Source organism: Cherax quadricarinatus, chromosome 62 (assembly GCF_038502225.1).
Source record: "Cherax quadricarinatus isolate ZL_2023a chromosome 62, ASM3850222v1, whole genome shotgun sequence".
Classification (NCBI taxonomy): domain Eukaryota; kingdom Metazoa; phylum Arthropoda; class Malacostraca; order Decapoda; family Parastacidae; genus Cherax; species Cherax quadricarinatus.
In genome coordinates, this window is record NC_091353.1 from 23,529,949 (window position 1) to 23,555,162 (window position 25,214).

The following is a 25,214-nucleotide window of genomic DNA, read 5'->3' on the forward strand; positions in this document are numbered from 1 at the left end:
CCTGAAAGTCGTCCATTTCAGAAAGAGTCCTGTTTTTTCGTCAAAATATTGGCTCGGAAATGGTCCGGTAGCTCGCCTTTCCTTCCCAGCCAGTGTGCCATTGTTTGCCAGTGAGCGACGGTCCCCTCACATGCTCCAGCGAAATATTTCATAATATTCCATTTATTTTAGTGCTTGCAAGTTATTTAAGTGCTAAATAAGCTCCTAGTGCCAAACCTTTGGTAAAGGTGAGAAATACGATTGAATTTAAGAAAAACATCATTGAACAATATGATAGTGGCGTACATGTGGGCAAACTGGCCAGGATGTATAACAAATCCCGTACAACCATATCTTCCATCATAGCCAAGAAAAAGGAAATCAAGGATGCTGTTGTTGCAAAGGGGGTAAATATGCTGACAAAAATGAGATCACCAGTACTCGAAGATGTTGAGAAGTTATTATTGGTGTGAATAAATGAGAAACAATTAGCAGGAGATAGTCTTATGAAGTCGCATATTTGTGAAAAGGCTAGGCAGTTGAATGACGATTTGGTAAAGAAATTGCTTGCAACTAGTGATGATGCGAGTGAATTTAAGGCCAGCAAAGGCTGGTTTGAGAGATTTAAGAAGCGTACTGGCATACACAGTGTGGTAAGGCATGGTGAGGCTGCCAGTTCGGACCACAAGGCGGCTGAAAAATATGTGCATGAATTCAAGGAGTACATAAACAGTGAAGGACTGAAACCTGAACAAGTGTTCAATTGTGATGAAACAGGCCTCTTTTGGAAGAAAATGCCAAAGAGGACCTACATTACTCAGGAAGAAAAGGCACTGCCAGGACACAAGCCTCTGAAAAACAGGCTGACACTAATGTTCTGTGCTAATGCTAGTGGGGATTTCAAAGTGAAGCTGTTACTAGTGTACCATTCTGAAAATCCAAGTGTGTTCAGGAAAAACAATGTTATGAAGAGTAAATTATGTGTGTTTTGGAAATCTAATAGTAAGGCATGGGTCACGAGGGAAATTTTTGTAGAGTGGTTCAATGAAATGTTTGGCCCTAGTGTAAAGAATTACCTCCTGGAAAAGAAATTAGATCTCAAGTGCGTGCTAGTAATGGACAATGCACCTGCTCATCCCCCAAACTTGGATGACCTAATTCTGAAGGAGTTTGGGTTCATCACAGTAGAGTTCTTGCCCCCGAATACCACTCCTCTCCTACAGCCCATGGACCAGCAGGTCATTGCAAACTTTAAAAAACTCTACACCAAAGCAATGTTTGAAAGGTGCTTGAATGTGACCTCAGACACTCACTTGACCCTATGAGATTTTTAGAAAGAACATTTCAGTATTCTCCATTGCATAAGCCTTATAGGTAAGGCTTGGGAGGGAGTGACTACCAGGACTTTGAACTCTGCTTGGAGAAAATTGTGGACAGATTGTGTCCACAAGAGGGATTTTGAAGGGTTTGGGGCTGACCCTGATGAGCCTATGTCAGTTGTTAAATCCATTGTGGCACTGGGGAGTTCCATGGGGTTGGATGTGAGTTTGGAGGATGTGGAAGAGTTGGTGGAGGACCACAACAAAGAGCTAACCACTGAGGAGCTGCAAGAGCTTCAGCAGGAAGAGCAACAGATCGCAGCTCAGAATCTTGCTGCAGAGGAGGAGGAAGAGAGATGGAGGAAGGTGCCTTCTTCAGAAATTAAGGAGATTTTTGAAATGTGGGGTAGGATGGAAAGATTTATGGAGAAATATCACCCTGAGAAGGATGTTGGAAGCCATATCGGCAACTTGTACAGTGACAGAGTCTTGGCCCATTTTAGGGAAGTTTTAAAGAGACGCCAGAAACAGAGCTCTCTCCACAGTTTTTTTTGCGAGACAGGACTCCAGTGACTCTCAAGGTGGTCCTAGTGGCATTAGGAAACAGAGAAGAGAAGTAACCCCAGAAAAGCAATTGGTACCCGAGGTGTTGATGGAAGGGGATTCCCCTTCCAAACAGTAATTCATCCAATCTCTCTCCTCCAGTCTCCCATACACAAAGAAGAATTGCCAATAAAGGTAAGTGTTATTCTGTTAATGTTTAATTCATCATGTGCCACTGTATTGTTTATGTACTACATCTATATTTCATGTAAAAATTTTTTTTGATTTAATACTTCTGGGTGTCAGGAACGGATTAATTGAATTTACATTATTTCTTATGGGGAAAATTGATTCGTAAATCGTCCATTTCGATAATAGTCCCACTTCCAGGAACGGATTATGGACGATTACTGAGGGACAACTGCATTATTATTTTTATATTATTATTATTTTCTCAGTTGTTTGTTGGGTTATCTTATTCAAACTTGGGCAATGTATGATGGAAAGATACTTCTTCACGTACACCAAAAATGAAAAAAAATCAGACCATAAATAGCGGAGTTCACTTCTCAGCCATTAGCAGCCGCTTAGCGGTATATTTTTGTATGGTTATGGTTATATTCTCATTTTTTCGGTCTCATTTGATAGAATGAAAAATATATTACAGAAATAGATATGATTTTGATTGCTTTCATGATGAAAAGTACCTTGAAATTGCGCTCACAGTAGCGAAAATGTTCTATTCTTTAGCGAAGCTCAAGAGTCCAATACCTGTCCGGCTGCCAGTCTAAATTCCAGTACGGAGTCAAGAATGGATTGACATTATTTATACAATTATTACAATAAGGCAGTAGTCTGCATAACAGTAAATCTTCTATTTTTTTTTTGTGAATAAATATTCCAAATGGTAAGCAAGAGTAATATAAGAGGGACCTGTAGCCGTGACTAATGAACAGAGAAAATGTTATTTTAGTGCCAGGAATGTCTGCACTGTTTATTCTGGACACTATTTTGAAATTGGCATCTGTTGAAATTTGTGTGAAATCGGCCAAATTGCCAATTTCTGACCACTTTATTGCGTAGTTGAAATAAGTGAATGGGCGGTTTCTTGTACTCAGTTGACAGACTAGAAGTAAATAAGTTTATTCAGGTATACACAAATACAGTTACATAGATTATCATACATATCAGTGTATGTATAGAGAACCTAGGATAACCCAGAAAAGTCAGACAAAGTGACTTATTTCCAGACCTGGCTTGGGCTTGCCATATATGATTTTTGGTATATATTTTTTTTTTCTCGGTTGTTTGTTGGGCTATCTCATTGAAACTTGGGCAATGTATGATGAAAAGATGCTTCTTAACGTACAACAAAAATTTTAAAAAAGATGGACGATAAATAAGGGAGTTCACTTCTTAGCCATTAGCCGCCTCTTTGCAGTATATTTTCGTTTGGTTTTTATGGTTGTATTCTCATTTTTTTGGACTCATTTGATAGAATGGAAGATATAATACAGAAACAGACATGATTTTGATTGCTTTCATGATGAAAAGTACCTTGAAATCAAGCTCAAAGTAGCGGAAATGTTCTATTTTTGCCGATGTTCAATGAACTGTGTAAGTCAAGTTGGCTAATTTTGTGTATTCTAACCTAACCACTCTGTAATTCAGCAAACTCAGTAATCTGGCACACTACAGGTCCCAATGATGCTGGATTTGTGATGGAGGACCTGTACTAAAACTCCAGGCCAGTGAGTGAGTCACTCAGTCTTGTTCAGTCCCTGCCTCTTCTGTGGTTTATCACTTATATAAGTTTCAGTGAATGGTGCAAACATTACATTTGCTTCTGTGAGGACACCACTTATGTGATTCTGTAATTTTTGTTTGTTTGTAAACCCTGAGATGTTTGGGTGTTATTTAGATATTGTTAATACCTCTAGTACTGTCCCATATTGTAATATGGCTCTTAGTGTACATATTTCTGGTCTCTCCAGTTATAATTATCATGCACTCTTGGGAATTTGGCTCAAGTATACAATACAAAACAATTTTTATTTCTTTATGCCATACTAGAAGGGTGTATCTAATGAAGTGGCTACTGAGTGTATATACAATATATCTACAGGCTGGTACCTGTCTGACATGGTTGCTGGAGTGAATTCTGCTAATTTAATAATATTTTATAGTACATACTAACTAGAAATGGGCGGCTATTAATTAATATTAGGTAACAATTCAGTGTTGGAATTTTTTTTATAGATATTTCACACTACATTTTTCCAACAAATCTGCCAACTTCATGGGAAATTTTGGAAGCCTTTGAGTTTTCTAGAGGACTTGTAGAACTAAACTTATATTGTAAAGTGATGAACATAAGAACATAATAAAGGAGGAACACTGCAGCAGGCCTGTTGGCCCATACTAGGCAGGTCCTTTACAATCCATCCCACTAACAAAACATTTGCCCAACCCAATTTTCAATGCTACCCAAGAAATAAGCTCTGATAACTCGATCCACTCATATGCAAGTCCCACTCAAATCCAACCCCTCTCACTCGTGTATTTATCCAACCTAAATTTGAAACTACCTAAGGTTTTAGCCTCAATAACCCAACTAGGTAGACTGTTCAACTCATCAACTACCCTATTTCCAAACCAATACTTTCCTATATCCTTTCTAAATCTAAACTTGTCTAATTTGAATCCATTACTGCAGGTTCTCTCTTGGAGAGATATCCTCAAGACCTTATTTATATCCCCTTTATTAATACCCATCTTCCACTTATACACTTCGATCATGTCTCCCCTCATTCTTTGTCTTACAAGTGAATGTAATTTAAGGGTCTTCAGTCGTTCTTCTTAAGGAAGATTTCTAATGCTATGTATTAATTTAGTCATTCTACTAATAAAAACTCAAAAACAAAAAGACATCACACAAAATTAACCACATAAACACTATACAGTGGACCCTCAACCAACAGTGGCATCGAGTAATGCCAAAATCGACTAACGGCGCTCTTTGGTGTCAAAATATTGGCTCTACCAACAGCGAAAAACTTGTCTAAAGGCTTTCGTCCTGAATGTGTCCATGCGGTCTGAGCGGGCCCAGCAGCTCCAAGACTCCATGTACAGCCAGTGCAGCATTGTTTACAAGCCGCTGTGGTTGATCCCACATGTACCTGCGATATATTTTGTATTATTCCATTGTTTTGAGTGCTTGTATTCACTAAATAAGCCACCATGAGCCCCAACCCTGTGGCAAAAAGGGTGAAAATTACAATGGAATTGAAGAAAGAGATACTAACTGAAAAAATATGAAAGTGAAGTGCATATGTCCAAGTTAGAAAGGCTACATAACAAACCCCATTCAGGATTGTAGATGAATGGTTCAAAGAACCGACACGTTGTTAAATTAGACACATGTGCAACTCTTGGGCATCTTTATTGGAAATACCCAAGAGTTGCACATGTGTCTAATTTAACAAACCCCATTCAACCATCACTACTATCTTGGCGAACAGATAGGCAATCAAGGAAGCTGTTGTTGTGAAAGGTGCAAGTATGTTTTAAAAACAGAGATTGCAAATAATTGAAGAGGTGGAGAGACTGTTGTTGGTGTGGAGATAGTGCAGTCATCAAGGCAGTTGCAGATGATCTCATTAAGTGCCTCCAAATAGTGATGTGCTGATGAATTTAAGGCCAGCAAAGGCTGCAAGTATGGAGTACATTTTAGAAGTGATGCAAGGAAAAAAAAGAGAGCAGAGATTTTGTCAGTTAAAAATAGCAAATAATTGAAGAGGTGGAGAGACTGTTGTTGGTGTGGATAAACAAAAAACAATTATCAGGAGATAGTGTGTCTCAGTCAATAATATGTGAAAAGGCAAGGCAGTTGCATGATGATCTCATTAAGAAAATGCCTCCAAATAGTGATGCTGCTGATGAATTTAAGGCCAGCAAAGGCTGGTTTGAGAGATTTAAGAATCATAGTGGCATACACAGTGTGATAAGGCATGGTGAGGCAGTCAGTTCAGACAAAAAAGCAGCTGAAAAATGTGTGCAGGACTTTAAGGAGTACATGAACACTGAAAACTTAAAACCCCAACAAGTGTTTAATTGTGACGAAACAAGCCTGTTTTGAAAGAAAATGCCAAATAGGACCTATATTACTCAGGAGGAAAAGGCACTCCCAAAACACAAATCTATGAAAGACAGGATAATGTTAATGTTGTGTAGTAATGCTATTGGGGAGTGCAAAGTGAAGCCTTTACTGGTAATTTGTGTGTGATGTGGAGAGCAAACAGTACAGTGTACAAGAGAGGAATTTTGAAGGGTTTGGGGCTAACCCACAGGAGCCTATGCCAGTTGTGGAATCTGTGTGCCATTGGGGAAGTCCATGGGGTTGGAGGTTTGTGGCGAGGATGTGGAAGAGTTGGTGCAGAACGAAGATGAGGAACTAACCACTGCAGAGCTTCAAGAGCTTGAGGAACAACAACAACAGATCACAGCTCAGGAATGTGCATCAGAGCAGGAGGAAGAGAGACGGAGGAAGTTGCCTTCGTCAAGGATTAAGGAAATGAGTACAATGTTTACAAAGGTGCAAGCATTTATGGATGAATTTTATCCTGTCACAGCTGTTGCAAGCTGTATTGGCAACATGTACAATGACACTTTTGCGTCCCATTTTAGGGAAATCCTAAGGGCACGTGAGAAACAGAGCTCTCTGGACAGTTATTTTGTCCAACAGGGGTCCAGTGACTCTCAAGATGGTCCTAGTGGCATTAAAAAATCAAGAAGGAAGGTAACCCCAGCAAAGGACTTGGTACCTGAAGTCTTTATGGAAGGGGATTCCCCTTCCAAACAATAGACCACCTGAATCTCCCCTGCTGCTGGCACATCAGTCAACAACAACTCCACAATAAAGGTAACTGGCATTTAATTATTGTTTATTTTGCATGTACCATTTGTTTCTATGTAGGGAAATGTATATTTCATGTAAAAAAAAATTATTTTGTTTAATACTTTTGGATGTCTGGAACAGATTAATTCTATTTCCATTATTTCTCATGGGGGAAAATTAATTCGACTAACGGCTAATTGAACGAAAGGCTAGCTCTCTGGAACGGATTAAAGCCGTTGGATGGGGGTCCACTGTACAGTGAAACCTCGGTTTTCATATGCCCTAGTTTGTATGTAAAACCACAGTTATTCTCAATAAAATGTACAGTGGACCCTCGACCAACGATGGCATCGATTAACGATAAATCCAACTAGCGATACATTTTAACGCAAAAATTTTGCCTCGACTAGCGTTAAAAAAACCCGACCAACACTATTCGTTCCGTTTGAGACGCGTCCACTTTGGCCTGAGCGCGCCTCACTTGTCCCATGGGTGCCAGTGTTTGAAAGCCAGCCAGCCACCACGGTCGCTTCCAAACATACAATTGGAACATTTCATATTATCACAGTGTTTGTAGTGATTGCACCTGCAAAATAAGTCACCATGGGCCCCAAGAAAGCTTCTAGTGCCAACCCTACAGCAAAATGGGTGAGAATTACTATGGAGATGAAGAACGACATCATTGCTAAGTATGAAAGTGGAGTGCGTGTCTCCGAGCTGGTCAGGTTGTATAGTAAACCCCAATCAACCATAGCTACTATTGTCGGCAAGAAAACAGAAATCAAGGAAGCTGTTCTTGCCAAAGGCGCAACTTTGTTTTTGAAACTGAGATTGCAAGTGATAGAAGATGTTGAGAGACTCTTATTGGTGTGGATAAACAAAAAACAGATAGCAGGAGATAGCATCTCTCAAGCGATCATATGTGAAAAGGCTAGGAAGTTGCATGACGATTTAATTAAAAAATTGCCAGCAACTAGTGGTGATGTGAGTGAATTTAAGGCCAGCAAAGGTTGGTTTGAGAGATTTAAGAAGCGTAGTGGCATTCACAGTGTGATAAGGCATGGTGAGACTGCCAGTTCGGATCACAAAGCGGCTGAAAAATATGTGCAGGAATTCAAGGAGTACATAGACAGTGAAGGACTGAAACCTGAACAAGTGTTTAATTGTGACGAAACAGGCCTGTTTTGGAAGAAAATGCCAAGCAGGACGTACATTACTCATGAGGAAAAGGCACTCCCAGGACATAAGCCTATGAAAGACAGGCTTACTCTGTTGATGTGTGCCAATGCTAGTGGTGATTGCAAAGTGAAGCCTTTATTGGTGTATCACTCTGAAACTCCCAGAGTGTTCAGGAAAAACAATGTCCTCAAGGCTAATTTGTGTGAGCTGTGGAGGGCAAACAGTAAGGCATGGGTCACTAGGGACTTTTTCTATGACTGGTTACACCATGCATTTGCCCCCACTGTGAAAAATTACCTCCTGGAAAATAAATTGGACCTTAAGTGCCTCCTGGTATTAGACAATGCTCCTGGTCATCCTTCAGAATTGGCAGAGCGACTTTCTAGGGACATGAGCTTCATTAAGGTGAAATTTTTGCCTCCTAATACTACTACTCTCCTGCAGCCCAACCAGCAGGTCATTTCCAACTTCAAGAAACTGTACACAAAAGCTATGTTTGAAAGGTACTTTGCAGTGACCTCAGAAACCCAACTGACTCTAAGAGAGTTTTGGAGAGATCACTTTACCATCCTCAATTGTGTAAACATTATAGGTAAGGCTTGGGAGGAAGTGACTAAGAGGACCTTGAACTCTGCTTGGATAAAACTGTGGCCAGAATGTGTAGACAAAAGGGATTTTGAAGGGTTTGAGGCTAACCCTGAGAATCCTATGCCAGTTGAGGAATCCATTGTGGCATTGGGGAAGTCCTTGGGGTTGGAGGTTAGTGGGGATGATGTGGAAGAGTTGGTGGAAGAGGACAATGAAGAACTAACCACTGATGAGCTGCTAGATCATCTTCAACAGCAAGAGGCTATACCTGAGGAAACTACTTCGGAGGAGGGGATAGAGAAATTGAAGAAGTTGCCTACTTCTAAGATTAAGGAAATCTGTGCAATGTGGCTTAAAGTGCAAACCTTTATGGATGAAAATCACCCTGAAAAAGCTACTGCAAGCCGTGTTGGCAACCTGTACACTGACAATGTTGTGAAACACTTTAGAAATGTCATAAAGGAACGGGAGGTACAGGCCTCTATGGACAGATATGTTGTGCGACAGAAGTCCAGTGACTCTGAAGCTGGTCCTAGTGGCATTAAAAGAAGAAGGGAAGTAACCCCGGAAAAAGACTTGCTACCTCAAGTCCTAATGGAAGGGGATTCCCCTTCTAAACACTAAGAAGATCAACACTCTCCCCTCCTCCCATCCCATCAATCATCACCAGATCTTCAATAAAGGTAAGTGTCATGTAACTGTGCATGTCTTCTTCAGTTTGTGTGTATTAAAATTAATATTTCATGTGGTAAAATTTTTTTTTTTTTCAATACTTTGGGGTGTCAGGAACGGATTAATTTGATTTCCATTATTTCTTATGGGGAAAATTAACTCGACTAACGATAATTTCGATTAACGATGAGCTCTCAGGAACGGATTAATATCGTTGGTCGAGGGTCCACTGTATTTTTTGTTAATATTTCCCATAAGAAATAATGTAAATCCAATTAATCCATTCCAGACACCCAAAAATATTAACAAAAAATACATTTTATAGAGAATAACTATAGTTTTACATACAAACTAGGGCATACAAAAACTGAGGCTCCACTGTATATTACTGCCATCAACAACTCAAAAATTCCTAAATATTTTAAGAGTTGCTTGTTCTATCTAGGTTGGAATATTGCTGCAAACTAACAGCACCTTTCAAGGCAGGTGAAATTGCTGACCTAGAAAATGTACAGAGAACCTTCACGGCGCGCATAACAGAGATAAAACACCTCAATTACTGGGAGCGCTTGAGGTTCCTGAACCTGTATTCCCTGGAATGCAGGCAGGAGAGATACATGATTATTTACACCTGGAAAATCTTAGAGGGACTAGCACTGAACTTGCACACGAAAATCACTCACTATGAAAGCAAACTCGACAGGTGATGCAACATCCCCCCAATGAAAAGCAGGGGTGTCATTAGCACATTAAGAGACAACACAATAAGTGTCAGGGGCCCAAGACTGTTCAACTGCCTCCTAGCATACATAAGGGGGATTACCAATAGACCCCTGGCTGTCTTCAAGCAGGCACTGAACAAGCACCTAAAGTTGGTACCTGACCAGCCGGGCTGTGACTAGTAAGTTGGATTGCATGCAGCCAGCAGTAACAGCCTGGTTGATCAGGCCCTGATCCACCATGAGGCCTGGTCACAGACCACGCCGTGGGGGTGTTGACCCCCGGAACTCTCTCCAGGTAAACTCCAGAGTATTTATTTCAAAATTAAAATGGTTCCAACCTCATTACGTAAAATGTGCAAAAATATAATACTGTAACCTGCTAATCAATTCACCTCAATTATAAATTCAATTACTATTAAACCACTAATTTCCTCTGTTGAAATATAAAAAACGATGTTCAATTTGAACAAACTACAGTGGTACATCAAGTTTTGAACAGCTCCCAGCTCAAACAATTATGTAAGTGTATTTTTCTAAGTGATTTTGTAAGTGTATTTTTGAGGGTTTGAAACAGACTAATCTAATTTACATTATTCCTTATGGGAACAAATTCGTTCGGTATCGGCACTCAAACAGCCTTCTGGAACGAATTAAGTTCGTAACTCGAGGTACCACTGTATGTTATACAGCCTCTCCTCATTTAATGACAAAGTTCTGTTCCTAAGACCTCATTGGTAAACAAATTCATCGGTAAGTAAGGAGCATACTATAATGGTAGTGGGTTTGTGTTAACCATCCTTGATACTGTTTTAATGTCACCTTTGCACCATTTATAGCATTTCTGGTATATTTTTAAATGTTTATACAGTAGTGTACTACACAGTGTAATATGCAGAATAGAGGAAATCAGCTCTAACATATTTTATTTAGGCATGAATACTGGTCAAAAAGCCCGTCCATCAGAAAACATCTTATCTCCCTGATACACCCTGTCAACTAATTACACGAATACCACCTGGTGGTTAACACTTACACTCACTCACCCATTTGACCATAAACAGAAATATCAATCTCAATCTCAAAATAATGAATCTTAACTAGTCATAAGTTGGCCTGTGATACTCCAATACTGAAACTATGTATAGTGCCAAAACAAAAGCATTCACATTGCTAAACTCACAAACTAGTATTTAGTCACTTAGCCATAATACCAACTTACCTCATAATTTTGTAATATTTTAAACTTAAGATTTAATCTAAGTCTGCCCAAAATGCCTAGCCATGCTAGGTGTTCTAGTGGTACACTCTGTAATTATTATTTTACTACTATATGTAAACCACACAATAACCAAATTCTGTAAACTAAGCATTGTAATCCTTATAGAGAATAAACTTTGAATTTGAATTTGAATAAGTCCGGGTCGTCGGTAAATGAGTACGTCGCTAAGTAACAAGAGGCTGTACATGCCTAGTATTAAGTAGTCTGTTAAGCATTAGGGTTAGTCTGCCCAAAATGCCCCGGCATGATAGTGGCTTTCTCTGTACAGTGGAACCCCGAGTTTCAGCCGTAATCCGTTCCAGGAGCTAAGCCTAAACTTGAAACGGCTGAAAGTCGAAGCAATATTTCCCATAAGAAATAATGTAAATACAATTATTGTAATCCATTCCAAACCCACAAAATTATTTACAAAAAAATAAATTTTTTAAAGAATAACTATAGTTTAACATACATATAGTACAGTGGACCCCCGCATAACGATCACCTCCCAATGCGACCAATTATGTAAGTGTATTTATGTAAGTGCGTTTGTACGTGTATGTTTGGGGGTCTGAAATGGACTAATCTACTTCACAATATTCCTTATGGAAACAAATTCAGTCAGTACTGGCACCTCAACATACTTCTGGAATGAAAAAATATCGTTAAGCGGGGGTCCACAGTACTTATAATATACATATAGTAGTATTAAATGAGTAATACAATACATAAATAAACATTTAAAATCACATTTACCTACCTTTACTGAAGACTCTTGTTGGCATCTGGAAGATAGGGAGGAGGAGAGAGGGAGGACTTATTATTGCCTCAATCACTGCCTCCGCCACTGCCTCAACCCCTGCCTCACTGCCACTATGAAGTTTCTTTGGGCCCATGGTGGCTTATTTCACAGTCACAATTATTAAACAAGCACTAAACATAATGAGTTTATTGTGAAATGTTTGGATGAGTGTGCAGGGTAATGTTCACTCAAGGATAAACAAAGCTAGACTGGTTCATGATGCTTGCACGGGGAGGCACGCAGGTGCAGACAGGTCTGGTATGCCGGCCAAAACATGGGGCAATGACTGAAACTCGGGACAAAATTTAGCTGAAAAAAGCGGTCGAAACTTGAAGCGGCTGATACTCAGGGCAGCCAAAACTCAGGGTTCCACTGTACTTAGGAAATCAAAATTGTAATTACGCATTGGAAACTATGAAAAGAAATAAAATCCTTAATCCTTGCATACAGAAAAACAAGAACATCTTAACATGCACACATAAAAACAAGAACAGGAAGATCTTGACTTGCAAACATAAAAACAAGAAAAGGAAGATATCAACTTTCATGTAAAAAACAAAGTACAGGAGCATCACAACTTGTAAACATAAAATTAAGAACAGGAGGATGTTAATTTACTAACATAAACAAGTACAGGAGGATCTTACTTTACTAACATAAACCAAGTACAGGAGGATCTTAATACTAACATAAACCAAGTACAGAAGGATCATAATTTACTTACATAAACCAGGTACAGGAGGATCTAAACTTAGAAAAAGAGTTGTGTGTCTGGTTTATTTGTAACTTTCAAACAAGTTGTTTTTATAGACAACAATACTACAAATCAGGTTTATTTAACATACTTTTGTACAGCAACTTAGCAACTGTAAAATATTAATTGATTTATAACAACCCTGTTTGTGAGGCGGGTAACTTGGAATGTCTGTGAGGAGGGTAACTTGGAATGTCTGTGAGGAGGGTAACTTGGAATGTCTGTGAGGAGGGTAACTTGGAATGTCTGTGAGGAGGGTAACTTGGAATGTCTGTGAGGAGGGTAACTTGGAATGTCTGTGAGGAGGGTAACTTGGAATGTCTGTGAGGAGGGTAACTTGGAATGTCTGTGAGGAGGGTAATGTGGAATGTCTGTGAGGAGGGTAACTTGGAATGTCTGTGAGGAGGGTAACTTGGAATGTCTGTGAGGAGGGCAACTTGGAATGTCTGTGAGGAGGGTAACTTGTTATGTCTGTGAGGAGGGTAATGTGGAATGTCTGTGAGGAGGGTAACTTAGAATGTCTGTGAGGAGGGTAACTTGGAATGCCTGTGAGGAAGGTAATTTGGAATGCCTGTGAGGAGGGTAACTTGGAATGTCTGTGAGAAGGGTAATGTGGAATGTCTGTGAGGAGGGTAACTTGGAATGTCTGTGAGGAGGGTATTTTGAATGTCTGTGAGGAGGGTAACTTGAGATGTATCCTGTGGAGACAGCAAGTATGTGCACTTACAGCATCACCCTGAGTATAGGTGACTGCTCCCTGCTTGACAAAGAGTTGCTTGTCGAAGAGGCCTCCACAGGTGTTCAGGGTCACCTGCAAGTTAACACATATTTACACATACACCAGGAATACAAAATACAGGGTTTATAAATTATTATTTTTCTATTCTAGCTCTTAATCTTGGATTATAAAAAATTACCAATTTGTCAAACGAAGTGTAAATTCATTGTTGTATAATTATACAAAAATAACTCTGAATATCATATTAGTATATTTTATTTTTTTGTAAAATACAAGTTAGAATTAGGCTGACCTAATATACATTGGGTAGGATTAGTGTAAATAAATTTACTAATATGTTATTTTGCAGATAACCATATATGATCAAAACAATAAAATTCAATTACATTTCAAGTACTGTACATGAGAATAAATCAAAGATACAGACAGTAATATTTTACTTGTCATATCACAGATCTATGCCACTTGAAAAATATTAACTAAAATTATGTATGATGCTTTTACAATGTGATAACACACTGAGTGAATTACATGCTTTCTTTCAGATTGTAAGTTATTTGGATGATACTGATCAAATGATTTACAAGTGAATGAAGAGGTTAAGGAAAACTGATAGCAAATAAGGTACACAGTTACAAATTCTAAATTTCCAAAGATATTGCTGATACTACTATTGGTATGGATGAAGTGCAGTTTTTTTAACACTTTCACTGTCAGTCCTGTAATATTACTGCTTGCAAGCTAGTGTCAGTCCTGTAATATTACTGCTTGCAAGCTAGTGTCAGTCCTGTAATATTACACCCAAATTCTAGTGGCTTCAAATCTTGCGGGAGAAAGCTGGTAGGCCTACATACGAGAAAATGGGTCTGAGTGGTCAATGTGTGCAGTATAAAAAAAAAATCCTGCAGCACACGGTGCACAATAATAAAAAAAAAACTCCGGGTTTTTGGTTTAAAACACTGACTTTGCAGTGTATTTTCATATAGTATTTATGGTTGTATTCTCTTTTTCTTTTTCTCATTTGATAAAATGGAAGATATATTACAGAAATATAGATGATTTTGAATGGTTTACAGACTAAAAGTACCTTGAAATTGAGTGCGAAGTAGCGGAAATGATCGATTTTTGCCGATGTTCAAGAGTAAACAAATCACGTCACGTGTCCAATACATGTCAACTTGTGGGCCTAATATGCTTTCACAAATGCACTGATATTATTTATACCACTTTTACATAATGCATTAGACTGCATAACGGTAAATCTATTGTTTTTTGTGAATAAAAATTCAAAATGGAAAGCAAGAGTAATATAAGGGGGGCCTGGAGATGTGACTAATGAACAGAGAAAACATTATTTTAGTCCTAGAAATATTTGTATTGTTAATTCTGGACTCTATTTTGCAAGTGGCCTTACTTGAATTGTATATGAAATTCGCCAAGTTACCAATTTCTGATCACTTTATTGGGTAGTTGAAATCAGTAAATGGGCAGTTTCCTGTACTCAGTCGATAGAAGAAATAGAGTTCTAGTGAAACAGCTATAAGTTTGGTCGACTGGAACAATGGAATTGGCTGAAAATAAGGCTCAAAGTGGGCTATCATAACTTTGGGGCCCAATCCCTGGACCCATTATGTACCTCTGCAATCTTTTTGACTAATGCCCACAGGATGGGTATGGGGTGCATAATAAACAATTTTTTTTTTTTCAACAAGTTGGCCGTCTCCCACCGAGGCAGGGTGACCCAAAAAAGAAAGAAAATCCCCAAAAAGAAAATGCTTTCATCATCATTCAACACTTTCACCACACTCACACATAATCACTGTTTTTGCAGAGGTGCTCAGAATACAACAGTTTAGAAGCATATACATATAAAGATACACAACATATCCCTCCAAACTGCCAATATCCCAAACCCCTCCTTTAAAGTGTAGGCATTGTACTTCCCATTTCCAGGACTCAAGTCTGACTATATGAAAATAACCGGTTTCCCTGAATCCCTTCACTAAATGTTACCCTGCTCACACTCCAACAGATCGTCAGGCCCCAAGTACCATTCGTCTCCATTCACTCCTATCGAACACGCTCACGCACGCTTGCTGAAAGTCCAAGCCCCTTGCCCACAAAACCTCCTTTACCCCCTCTCTCCAACCTTTTCGAGGACGACCCCTACCTCGCCTTCCTTCCCCTATAGATTTATATGCTTTCCATGTCATTCTACTTTGATCCATTCTCTCTAAATGACCAAACCACCTCAACAACCCCTCTTCTGCCCTCTGACTAATACTTTTATTAACTCCACACCTTTTCCTAATTTCCACACTCCAAATTTTCTGCATAATATTTACACCACACACTGCCCTTAGACAGGACATCTCCACTGCCTCCAACCATCTCCTCGCTGCTGCATTTACCACCAAAGCTTCACACCCATATAAGAGTGTTGGTACTACTATACTTTCATATATTCCCTTCTTTGCCTCCATAGATAACGTTTTTTGACTCCATATATACCTCAATGCACCACCCACCTTTTTTCCCTCATCAATTCTATGATTAACCTCATCCTTCATAAATCCATCCGCCGACACGTCAACTCCCAAGTATCTGAAAACATTTACTTCTTCCATACTCCTCCTCCCCAATTTGATATCCAATTTTTCTTTATCTAAATCATTTGATACCCTCATCACCTTACTCTTTTCTATGTTCACTTTCAACTTTCTACCTTTACACGCATTCCCAAACTCATCCACTAACCTTAGCAATTTTTCTTTAGAATCTCCCATAAGCACAGTATCATCAGCAAAAAGTAACTGTGTTAATTCCCATTCTGAATTTGATTCCCCATAATTTAATCCCACCCCTCTCCCGAGCACCCTAGCATTTACTTCTTTTACAACCCCATATATAAATATATTAAACAACCATGGTGACATTACACATCCCTGTCTAAGACCTACTTTTACCGGGAAGTAGTCTCCCTCTCTTCTACACGCCCTAACCTGAGCCTCACTATTCTCATAAAAACTCTTTACAGCATTTAGTAACTTACCACCTATTCCATATACTTGCAACATCTGCCACATTGCTCCCCTATCCACTCTATCATATGCCTTTTCTAAATCCATAAATGCAATAAAAACTTTCCTACCTTTATCTAAATACTGTTCACATATATGCTTCAATGTAAACACTTGATCTACACATCCCCTACCCACTCTGAAACCTCCTTGCTCATCCGCAATCCTACATTCTGTCTTACCTCTAATTCTTTCAATTATAACCCTGCTGTACACTTTTCCCGGTATACTCAATAAACTAATTCCTCTATAATTTTTACAATCTCTTTTGTCCCCTTTTCCTTTATATAAAGGGACTATACATGCTCTCTGCCAATCCCTAGGTACCTTCCCCTCTTTCATACATTTATTAAACAAAAGTACCAACCACTCCAACACTATATCCCCCCCCCCCTGCTTTTAACATTTCTGTCATGATCCCATCAGTTCCAGCTGCTTTACCCCCTTTCATTCTACGTAATGCCTCACGTACCTCCCCCACACTTACATTCTGCTCTTCTTTACTCCTAAAAGATGGTATACCTCCCTGACCAGTGCATGAAATTTAAATAAACATATTAAACTAAAAAGCAGGCAAAATCACTGATGCGTAAATATCGGTGAGACCGCTAACTGCACGAGAGCGTAATTCCATAAGTTTTCCATTAAATTTCATACTCATGGTGTCATTACCATTGGGAAAAAATTCTTTATCATTTCATAAGATTTTATTTTTTTTTTTTTTTGAAAATTCTTCGACACTGAGAGCAAGTTTGTGAGCAGGGGTCTCGACAGTGAAAGGATTAATAATGCAATATTAATAAAAAAAAAAGAAATATGAGAGATACATCCAGTTCTTTAATGCAATAAGCCCCTACTTTACAGTATTTCACCTTACAGCATTCTGCTAATATGGACATTTCAAATTACAGTGGTCCCTCGTTTCTCGTAGTTAATCCGTTCCTGGAGTTGCTACTATTATCGAAATCTATGATTTTCGAATCAATTTTCCCCATAAGAAATAATGTAAATGCAATTAATCTGTTCCTGACACCCAGAAGTATTAAAACAAAAAATTTTTTTACATGAAATATAGATGTAGTACATAAACAATACAGTGGCACATGATGAATGAAACATTAACAGCATAACACTTACCTTTATTGGCGATTCTTCTTAGTGTATGGGAGACTGGAGGAGGAGAGAGATTGGATTGTTTACAGTTTGGAAGGGAAATCCCCTTCCATCAACACCTCAGGTACCAATTGCTTTTCTGGGGTTGCTTCTCTTTGTTTCTTAATGCCACTAGGACCACCTTGAGAGTCACTGGAGTCCTGTCTCGCAAAATAACTGTGGAGAGAGCTCTGTTTCTGGTGTCTCTTTAACACTTCCCTAAAATGGCCCAAGACTTTGTCACTGTACATGTTGCCAACATGGCTTGCAACTACCTTGTCAGGGTGATGTTTCTCCATAAAACTTTTCATCTTACCCCACATAGCAAAAATCTCTTTAATTTCTGAAGAAGGCACCTTCTTCCATCTCTCTTCCTCCTCCTCTGCAGCAAGATTCTGAGCTGCGATCTGTTGCTGTTCCTGCTGAAGCTCTTGCAGCTCCTCAGTGGTGAGCTCTTCGTTGTGGTCGTCCACCAACTCTTCCACATCCTCCAAACTCACATCCAACCCCATGGAACTCCCAAGTGCCACAATTGATTTAACAACAGACATAGGCTCATCAGGGTCAGTCCCAAACCCTTCAAAATCCCTCTTGCCGACACAATCTGGCCACAATTTTCTCCAAGCTTGGCACTAGGAGCTTTCCTTGGAGCCATGGTAGCTTATTTAGTACTTGCAAGCACTAAAATGAGTGGAATATTATGAAATATTTCGTAGGAACACGTGAGGGGACCTTCGCTCACTGGTAAACAATGCCAGACTGGCTGGGTAGGGAGGCCGCCCCGGCTCACACCGTGCATACGCGTCCCGCACAAACTACTATTCACAAGTCAACCTACTAGTTCTCCCTCTCGTGGGATGGCCCTCCTGGGCCATGGGCACAACACACAAGCCTGTGTACCCACCACGACTTTGCAAATAAAGTAAGAAGCCTCCGAAGACATATCATTCACTCACCCGCTACCATAATACCAAATAATTGCATTCACACTAGTACGTCAGAAACCCTGGTGCATAAGCCGTACTAGTACGTCCGAAACCCTGAAAGGGTTAACGTACACCATAACTGAAAGAAATCAGAGCATAAATAATGGAGTTCACTTTTCAGCAATCAGCCACCCCTAAGCAGTATTTTTGTATGGTTTTTCATGGTTGTATTTTCGTTTTTTGATCTCATTTGATAGAATGGAAGATATATTACAGAAATAGATATGATTTTGATTGCTTTCATGATGAAAAGTACCTTGGAATCGAGCTAAAATTAGGAGAAATGTTCGATACTTTGGCTATGTTCAAGAGTAAACAAAGGACATCACTGTCCATTCCAATATGCAGTCAGGAATGGGTTGACATTATTTATACAATTACTGCAATATGGCAGTAGTCTGCATAACAGTAAATCTTCTATTTTTGGTGTGAAAAAAATTACAAATTATTGATATTGTAATAATAATAATAATAATAATAATAATAATAACAGTATAATAGAATATAATAATAATAATAATAATAATAATAAAAATAATAATAATAATAATAAAAATAATAATATGTATAATAATAATACATATACAGCGGAACCTCAAATATCAAACTTAATCCGTTCCAGAAGCTAGTTCTAAATTCAATAAGTCTGAAAAGCGAAGCAATATTACCCATAAGAAATAATGGAAATACAATTAATCCATTCCAGAAACCCAAAAATATTCACACACAAAAAAAAATACATTTTATAGAGATTAATTATAGTTTTACATACACACAACAAATATAGTGTTCAATTATGTATTAATAAATGTAAATAAACATATAAAATAACATTTTTACTTACTTTTATCGAAGATTGGTGATGGCATCTGGAAGATAGGGAGGAGGAGAGAGGGAGGTGGGGTAGGTGTTTGGAAGGAGAATCTCCCTCCATGAGGACTTCAGGTATCAAAGCCCTCTATGGGGTTACTTCCCTTCTCTGTCTTTTAATGCCGCTAGGACCAGCTTGAGAGTCGCTGGACCCGTCTCACAAAATAACTGTCCACAGTCCTCTGTTTCTAGTGCCTCTAAGATTTCCCTAAATGGGACATAGTTTTGTCACTGAACTTGTTGCAAAGCGTATGCCACTATGCTTCTTAAATCTGTCAAACCAGCCTCTGCTGGCCTTAATTCACTATCAGCACTGGTTCCAGGAGTTTTCTGTACCAGATCAGCATGCAACTTCCTTGCCTTTTCGCAAATAATGGTCTCTGAAACACTATCACCTGCCATCTCTTTATCCTTGATCCACACAAGCAACAACTTCTCAACCTGATCGATTGTCTGTGGTCTTTTTTTGGTTAGCATATTAACACTTTTCGCAACATCAGCTTCCTAGATTTGTTCTTTCTTTGCCAGGATATAACCGATGGTTGACTTGTTTTTCCTATACATCCCGGCAAGCTCAAGTCTCACACCACTCTCATACTTCTGTATTATTTCCTTCTTCACATCTATGGTGTTTCTCACTTTCTTTACCACAAGGGTACCACTAGCAAGTTTCTTTGGGCCCATGGTAGCTTATTTCACAGTCCCACAAGCACTAAACACAATGAAATAATCGTAAAATGTTTGAACGAGAGTGCAGATTGGCTCACGGCGCCTATGCGGGGACGTGGACAGAGAGGGCTGCCGGACAGGTCCGGTACCCGGCAGTTCGAAAATAGGGGCGAGCTCGATAATAGGGACAAAGTTGGTTCGAAAAAAGCGTTCAATTTTCGAAGTGTGATAAGTGATACATTCGAAATTTGAGGCTCCACTGTAATAATGTACTATATAATAATAATAATTATAATAATAGACAGCTTAACCCTTTCAGGGTCCGTCCCGTAGATCTACGGCTTTTCGGTGAGTGTCCAAACCGTAGATCTACGCCAAAATTCTAGCGCCGTCAAATTTAGCGCGAAAGCGCTCATAGGCCTACATGTGAGAGAATGGGTCTGCGCCGTGGGTGTGCGCCATAAACAAAAAATCTAGGCGCCTGCATAGCATTGTGGGAACGCCGGCTCAGTCACCCTTGTTCACCATGCCTCGTCGCAAGTCAGCTCTCACTCCCCAGAAAATTGGGACTCTCCTCTTCCTGTCTGATAGTTCTGACACTGATGGAAGTGCAAATGAAGACGAATTCTACGGCTTTGATAAGTTAGTGACCGAAAATAATGACCAGGATATCGATAATAGTGCAGAAAACCCCGACGATCCTCGACCTTCTACCTCTGGTGTGGGCACTCGTGACTCACGGTCGGGTGTTCCTAAACGTAAGAGAAAACTAATATTTTCGCGTGGCCAGGCCTCTGACTTCAGTAATGACGATGATTCTGACGTGGATTGTGATTTTATTGCGCTCGACGATCATTCGAGTAGTGATAGTGAGGAATCATATTCACCAGTGAAGCGTCGGTATGTTCGCCGCCGCATGCGCTCGGGTAGTGTACCCTATGCTGTGCCCAGGGTACGGAGTACGGAGTACATCCCGGAGTACATCCCGTGGCCCTACACCCGTTTTAGGTAGTGATAGTGAGGATGATGTGGCTACACTTGGCATGGATGGGCCACAGGCATCAGTGGATGGTGTTAGTGGTGCTGGTGGTGGTAGTGGCACCGCCATGCGTGACTCACCGTGCCACGCGGGGACCCACGCTGCTGACTCGTCAGTTCAAGGACAAAGCGGAGCGTCAGCCACCAGCCCGCCACAACCACAACCACCCGTACAACCAGCCTATGATGTCCAGTATCCACCACAAAACCGTATGTGGGATTGGCAGCAAAATCCCAATTTTGTTCCCAAGCCTCACCACTTTGATGACTCTCAAAGTGGAATTCTACCTACCTGTCCCCTTGGAACCACGGCCAATGAACTGGAATTCTTTGAATTATTCTTTGACCAGCCATTGATGGAAATTATTGCCAGGGAAAGTAATAAGTATTTTCAGTACACCATGGCAAATACGATCTTATCACCACAGTCAAGACTACACAGGTGGAAAGAGACGACTGTTGCAGAAATGTATTTGCTTTTTGCAACAATAATGCTTATGCCTCACGTCTATAAGCATAATATAAAAGCATACTGGTCCACAGATCGGCTAATTTCTACCCCATCCTTCAGTGAAATAATACCAGTGAACAGGTTTATCTTACTGTTACGTATGTTGCACTTCTCTGACAAAACCAGGCCTGACAGAAGTGACAGGTTATACAAGATTAGAAATGTTTTCATGTATCTCAAACAAAAGTTCAGGATATACTTTTATCCATTCAAGAATCTTGTAATTGACGAGTCTTTGATTTTGTTCAAAGGTAGACTGTCATTCAAGCAGTATATACCGAGCAAGAGGAACCGCTTTGGTATAAAATTGTTTGTACTCTGTGATTGTGACAGTGGCCTGGTGTTGGATATTGTTGTATACACGGGTAGTAAAACATTGAAAGATACCAAGATGTTATTGGGTATCTCAGGTGACGTAGTGAGAAACATGATGGCACCTTATCTTGGTAAGGGCCATACATTATATACCGATAACTGGTACACAAGCCCATTACTCAGTGATTTCATGCGAGTGAACAAGACAGATGTGTGTGGCACAGTGCGTTCTAATCGTAAACATATGCCCAGGCTCAACGCAGGTGTTCGTGGTGATGACGTGCAGGTGTTTACTGCCAATGACATCATGGCATTACGGTGGCATGACAAACGAGATGTCACATTGTTGACAACCATTCACCGTAATGAAATGCAAGACAGTGGCAAAGTTGATCGAGTGACTAATGAACGTATTCGAAAACCAGTGTCAGTGATTGATTATACACAAAACATGCACTTGGTTGACAAGTGTGACATGCAGATTGGTTTTGTTGACTGTGTTCGTAAGAGTTACAAGTGGTACATGAAACTTTTCTTCCATCTCATGGACATTTCAATGCTGAATGCATATAATATGTACCAAATAAAGACTGGTAACAGACCACCGTATGGTGAATTTTGTTTGTCTGTTGTCAGACAACTCATAATGAAGTACCAGGTAACAACACCTGCAATACAACATGGTCCTCGAATTCATCACGATATACCCAAGCGTTTGAGGAGAGAAGGTGATCATTTCATAATACAGCTTCCTTCAACTCAAAAGAAATTTGCTCAGAAGAGATGCATTGTCTGTGCACAAACAAAACGACGGCAACAAAGACGCAAAGACACTCGGTTTATGTGTGAGGAATGTAAGGTGCCTCTGTGCATGGTGCCTTGTTTCAAGGAGTTCCACAAGCTCCAGCAGTTCTAAAACCATGTCCAGTGATTGTAAATATGTAAATATATGATAGAACATTAGTATTATACAATATTTGTGCATGTTTATTGTAATAAACAACAGTGGTAAACAATAATATGATAATAACTTTAGTGCGGTTATTGTGTTCAATACAGTGAGTTTATATATATCAATTATATACAGTATTGGTCTCTCAGGCCCCAAATGTTAGTAGGAATAGAAAAAAATTGGAAAAGAAAAGAAAAAACAACTAAAACAACAAAATAATATAATACGCGTATGTGGAATTCGTCGATGTTGCCACCACCACATCATTTTCTATAAACTTCTTGGCACTGTATCTCGGTAAGTACTGATCAGATTCTAATTTTTTTTGTTTTATTACCTTCACAAAAATATGCTCTTTAATTCTGTAAGAAAAAATAATTTTTTTTTTCAAAATTTCTTGGACACTGGTGCGTGACTTCAGATTTTGGCCTTGGACCCTGAAAGGGTTAAATGAGGAAAATTGACTCTGCAAATGAGCAAATCCAGTTGCAAACAAGGTCACAGAACAGATTAAACTCAAGTACAGGTTCCACTACATAGACATTTTCATTAATCCATCTATGATACAGTGGACCCTCGGTTATCGGCCGCAATCCATTCCAGAAGGTCGGCCGATAACTGAAATGGCCGAAAAACGCATTAATATTTCCCATAAGAATTAATGGAAATACAATTAATCCGTTCCAGACAAAAATAGTCACAAAAGAATAATTTTTTTAACAATTATGTAAGTTTTACATACCTTTATTGAAGGCTAATGCTGGCTTCTGGAAGACAGGGAAGAGGAAAGAGGGAGGAGTTAGTGTTTGGAAGGGGGATCCCCCTCCATAAAGACTTCAGGTATCAAAGCCTTCTCTGGGGTTACTTCCCGTCTTTAGGACCAGCTTGAGAATCACTAGACCCCTGTCTCACAACAAATCTGTCCATAGAGGCATGTTTCTGGCATCTCTCTAAGATTTCCCTGAAGTGGGACAGGGTTTTGTCACTGAACATGTTGCAGATATGGCTTGTTTCAGCCTGGTCAGGGTGGTTTTTCTCTACATAAGCTTGCACCCTAGTCCACATTGCACACACCTCTTTAATCTGTCATTTGCTGCTACAGTACATTCATTATTAACCTTAAAATATTTGTAGTCTTAATGTAGGGCGATAACATATAAACACTGCATGTTTATATGCTATGTTTATATGCTACACGATATGTAACGTGTTTCTTATATAATTTTGAAGAAAATATCCTAGATGGATTAATGAAAATGTCTATATTAACATAAAATAAGACATTTAATGTGGCAAAGAGTGATTATTAAATATACATCACATATAATAAACATAGCATGTTTATATGCTATGTAACATGTTTCTTACATAATTTTGAAGAAGATATAATAGATGGATTAATGAAAATGTCTATTATTATTTTTTTTTTTTTATTATCACACTGGCCGATTCCCACCAAGGCAGGGTGGCCCGAAAAAGAAAAACTTTCACCATCATTCACTCCATCACTGTCTTGCCAGAAGGGAGCTTTACACTACAGTTTTTAAACCGCAACATTTACACCCCTCCTTCAGAGTGCAGGCACTGTACTTCCCATCTCCAGGACTCAAGTCCGGCCTGCCGGTTTCCCTGAACCCGGACTTGAGTCCTGGAGATGGGAAGTACAGTGCCTGCACTCTGAAGGAGGGGTGTAAATGTTGCAGTTTAAAAACTGTAGTGTAAAGCACCCTTCTGGCAAGACAGTGATGGAGTGAATGATGGTGAAAGTTTATATTAACATAAAATAAGACATTTAATGTACCAGTGATTATTATTAAATATACATTGCACATAAACATTGCATGTTTTCATAGACTATGTAATGTGTTTCTTTGGGCCCATGGTTGCTTATTTTGCAATTGCACTCGATCAATAACCACAAAAAACAATGGATTATAGCAAAATGTTTGGATGAATGAGCAGAAGATTCCTCACTTGCCCAGAGACAAAGCCAAACTGACTTGCAAGTGGCCCCAGCCGGTGGATGGGTGCCTCCCAAATGGCCGATAACCAAAAAACCGGCCGATAACCAGGGGTTCACTGTATTTTCTTCAAAATTATATAATTATAATCATGGGGAAACACTAAACCTGTAGGATTATATAGTGCCTGTGGGGAGGGGGGTGGAAGGTATTCAGGCTCAATTCAGG

General features: G+C 39.4%; 1 protein-coding gene across 1 annotated transcript in view; it reads right to left on the reverse strand.

The window, feature by feature from the left end:
* Window positions 1-25,214, reverse strand: part of LOC128687221 (protein D2) — a 215,972-nt gene that overhangs the window by 116,830 nt on the left and 73,928 nt on the right. Inside the window, exon 3 of the mRNA XM_070098501.1 lies at window positions 13,441-13,524. Within this exon, the coding sequence (XP_069954602.1) occupies window positions 13,441-13,524 (84 nt within the window). The remainder of the gene's footprint in view (window positions 1-13,440; window positions 13,525-25,214) is intronic.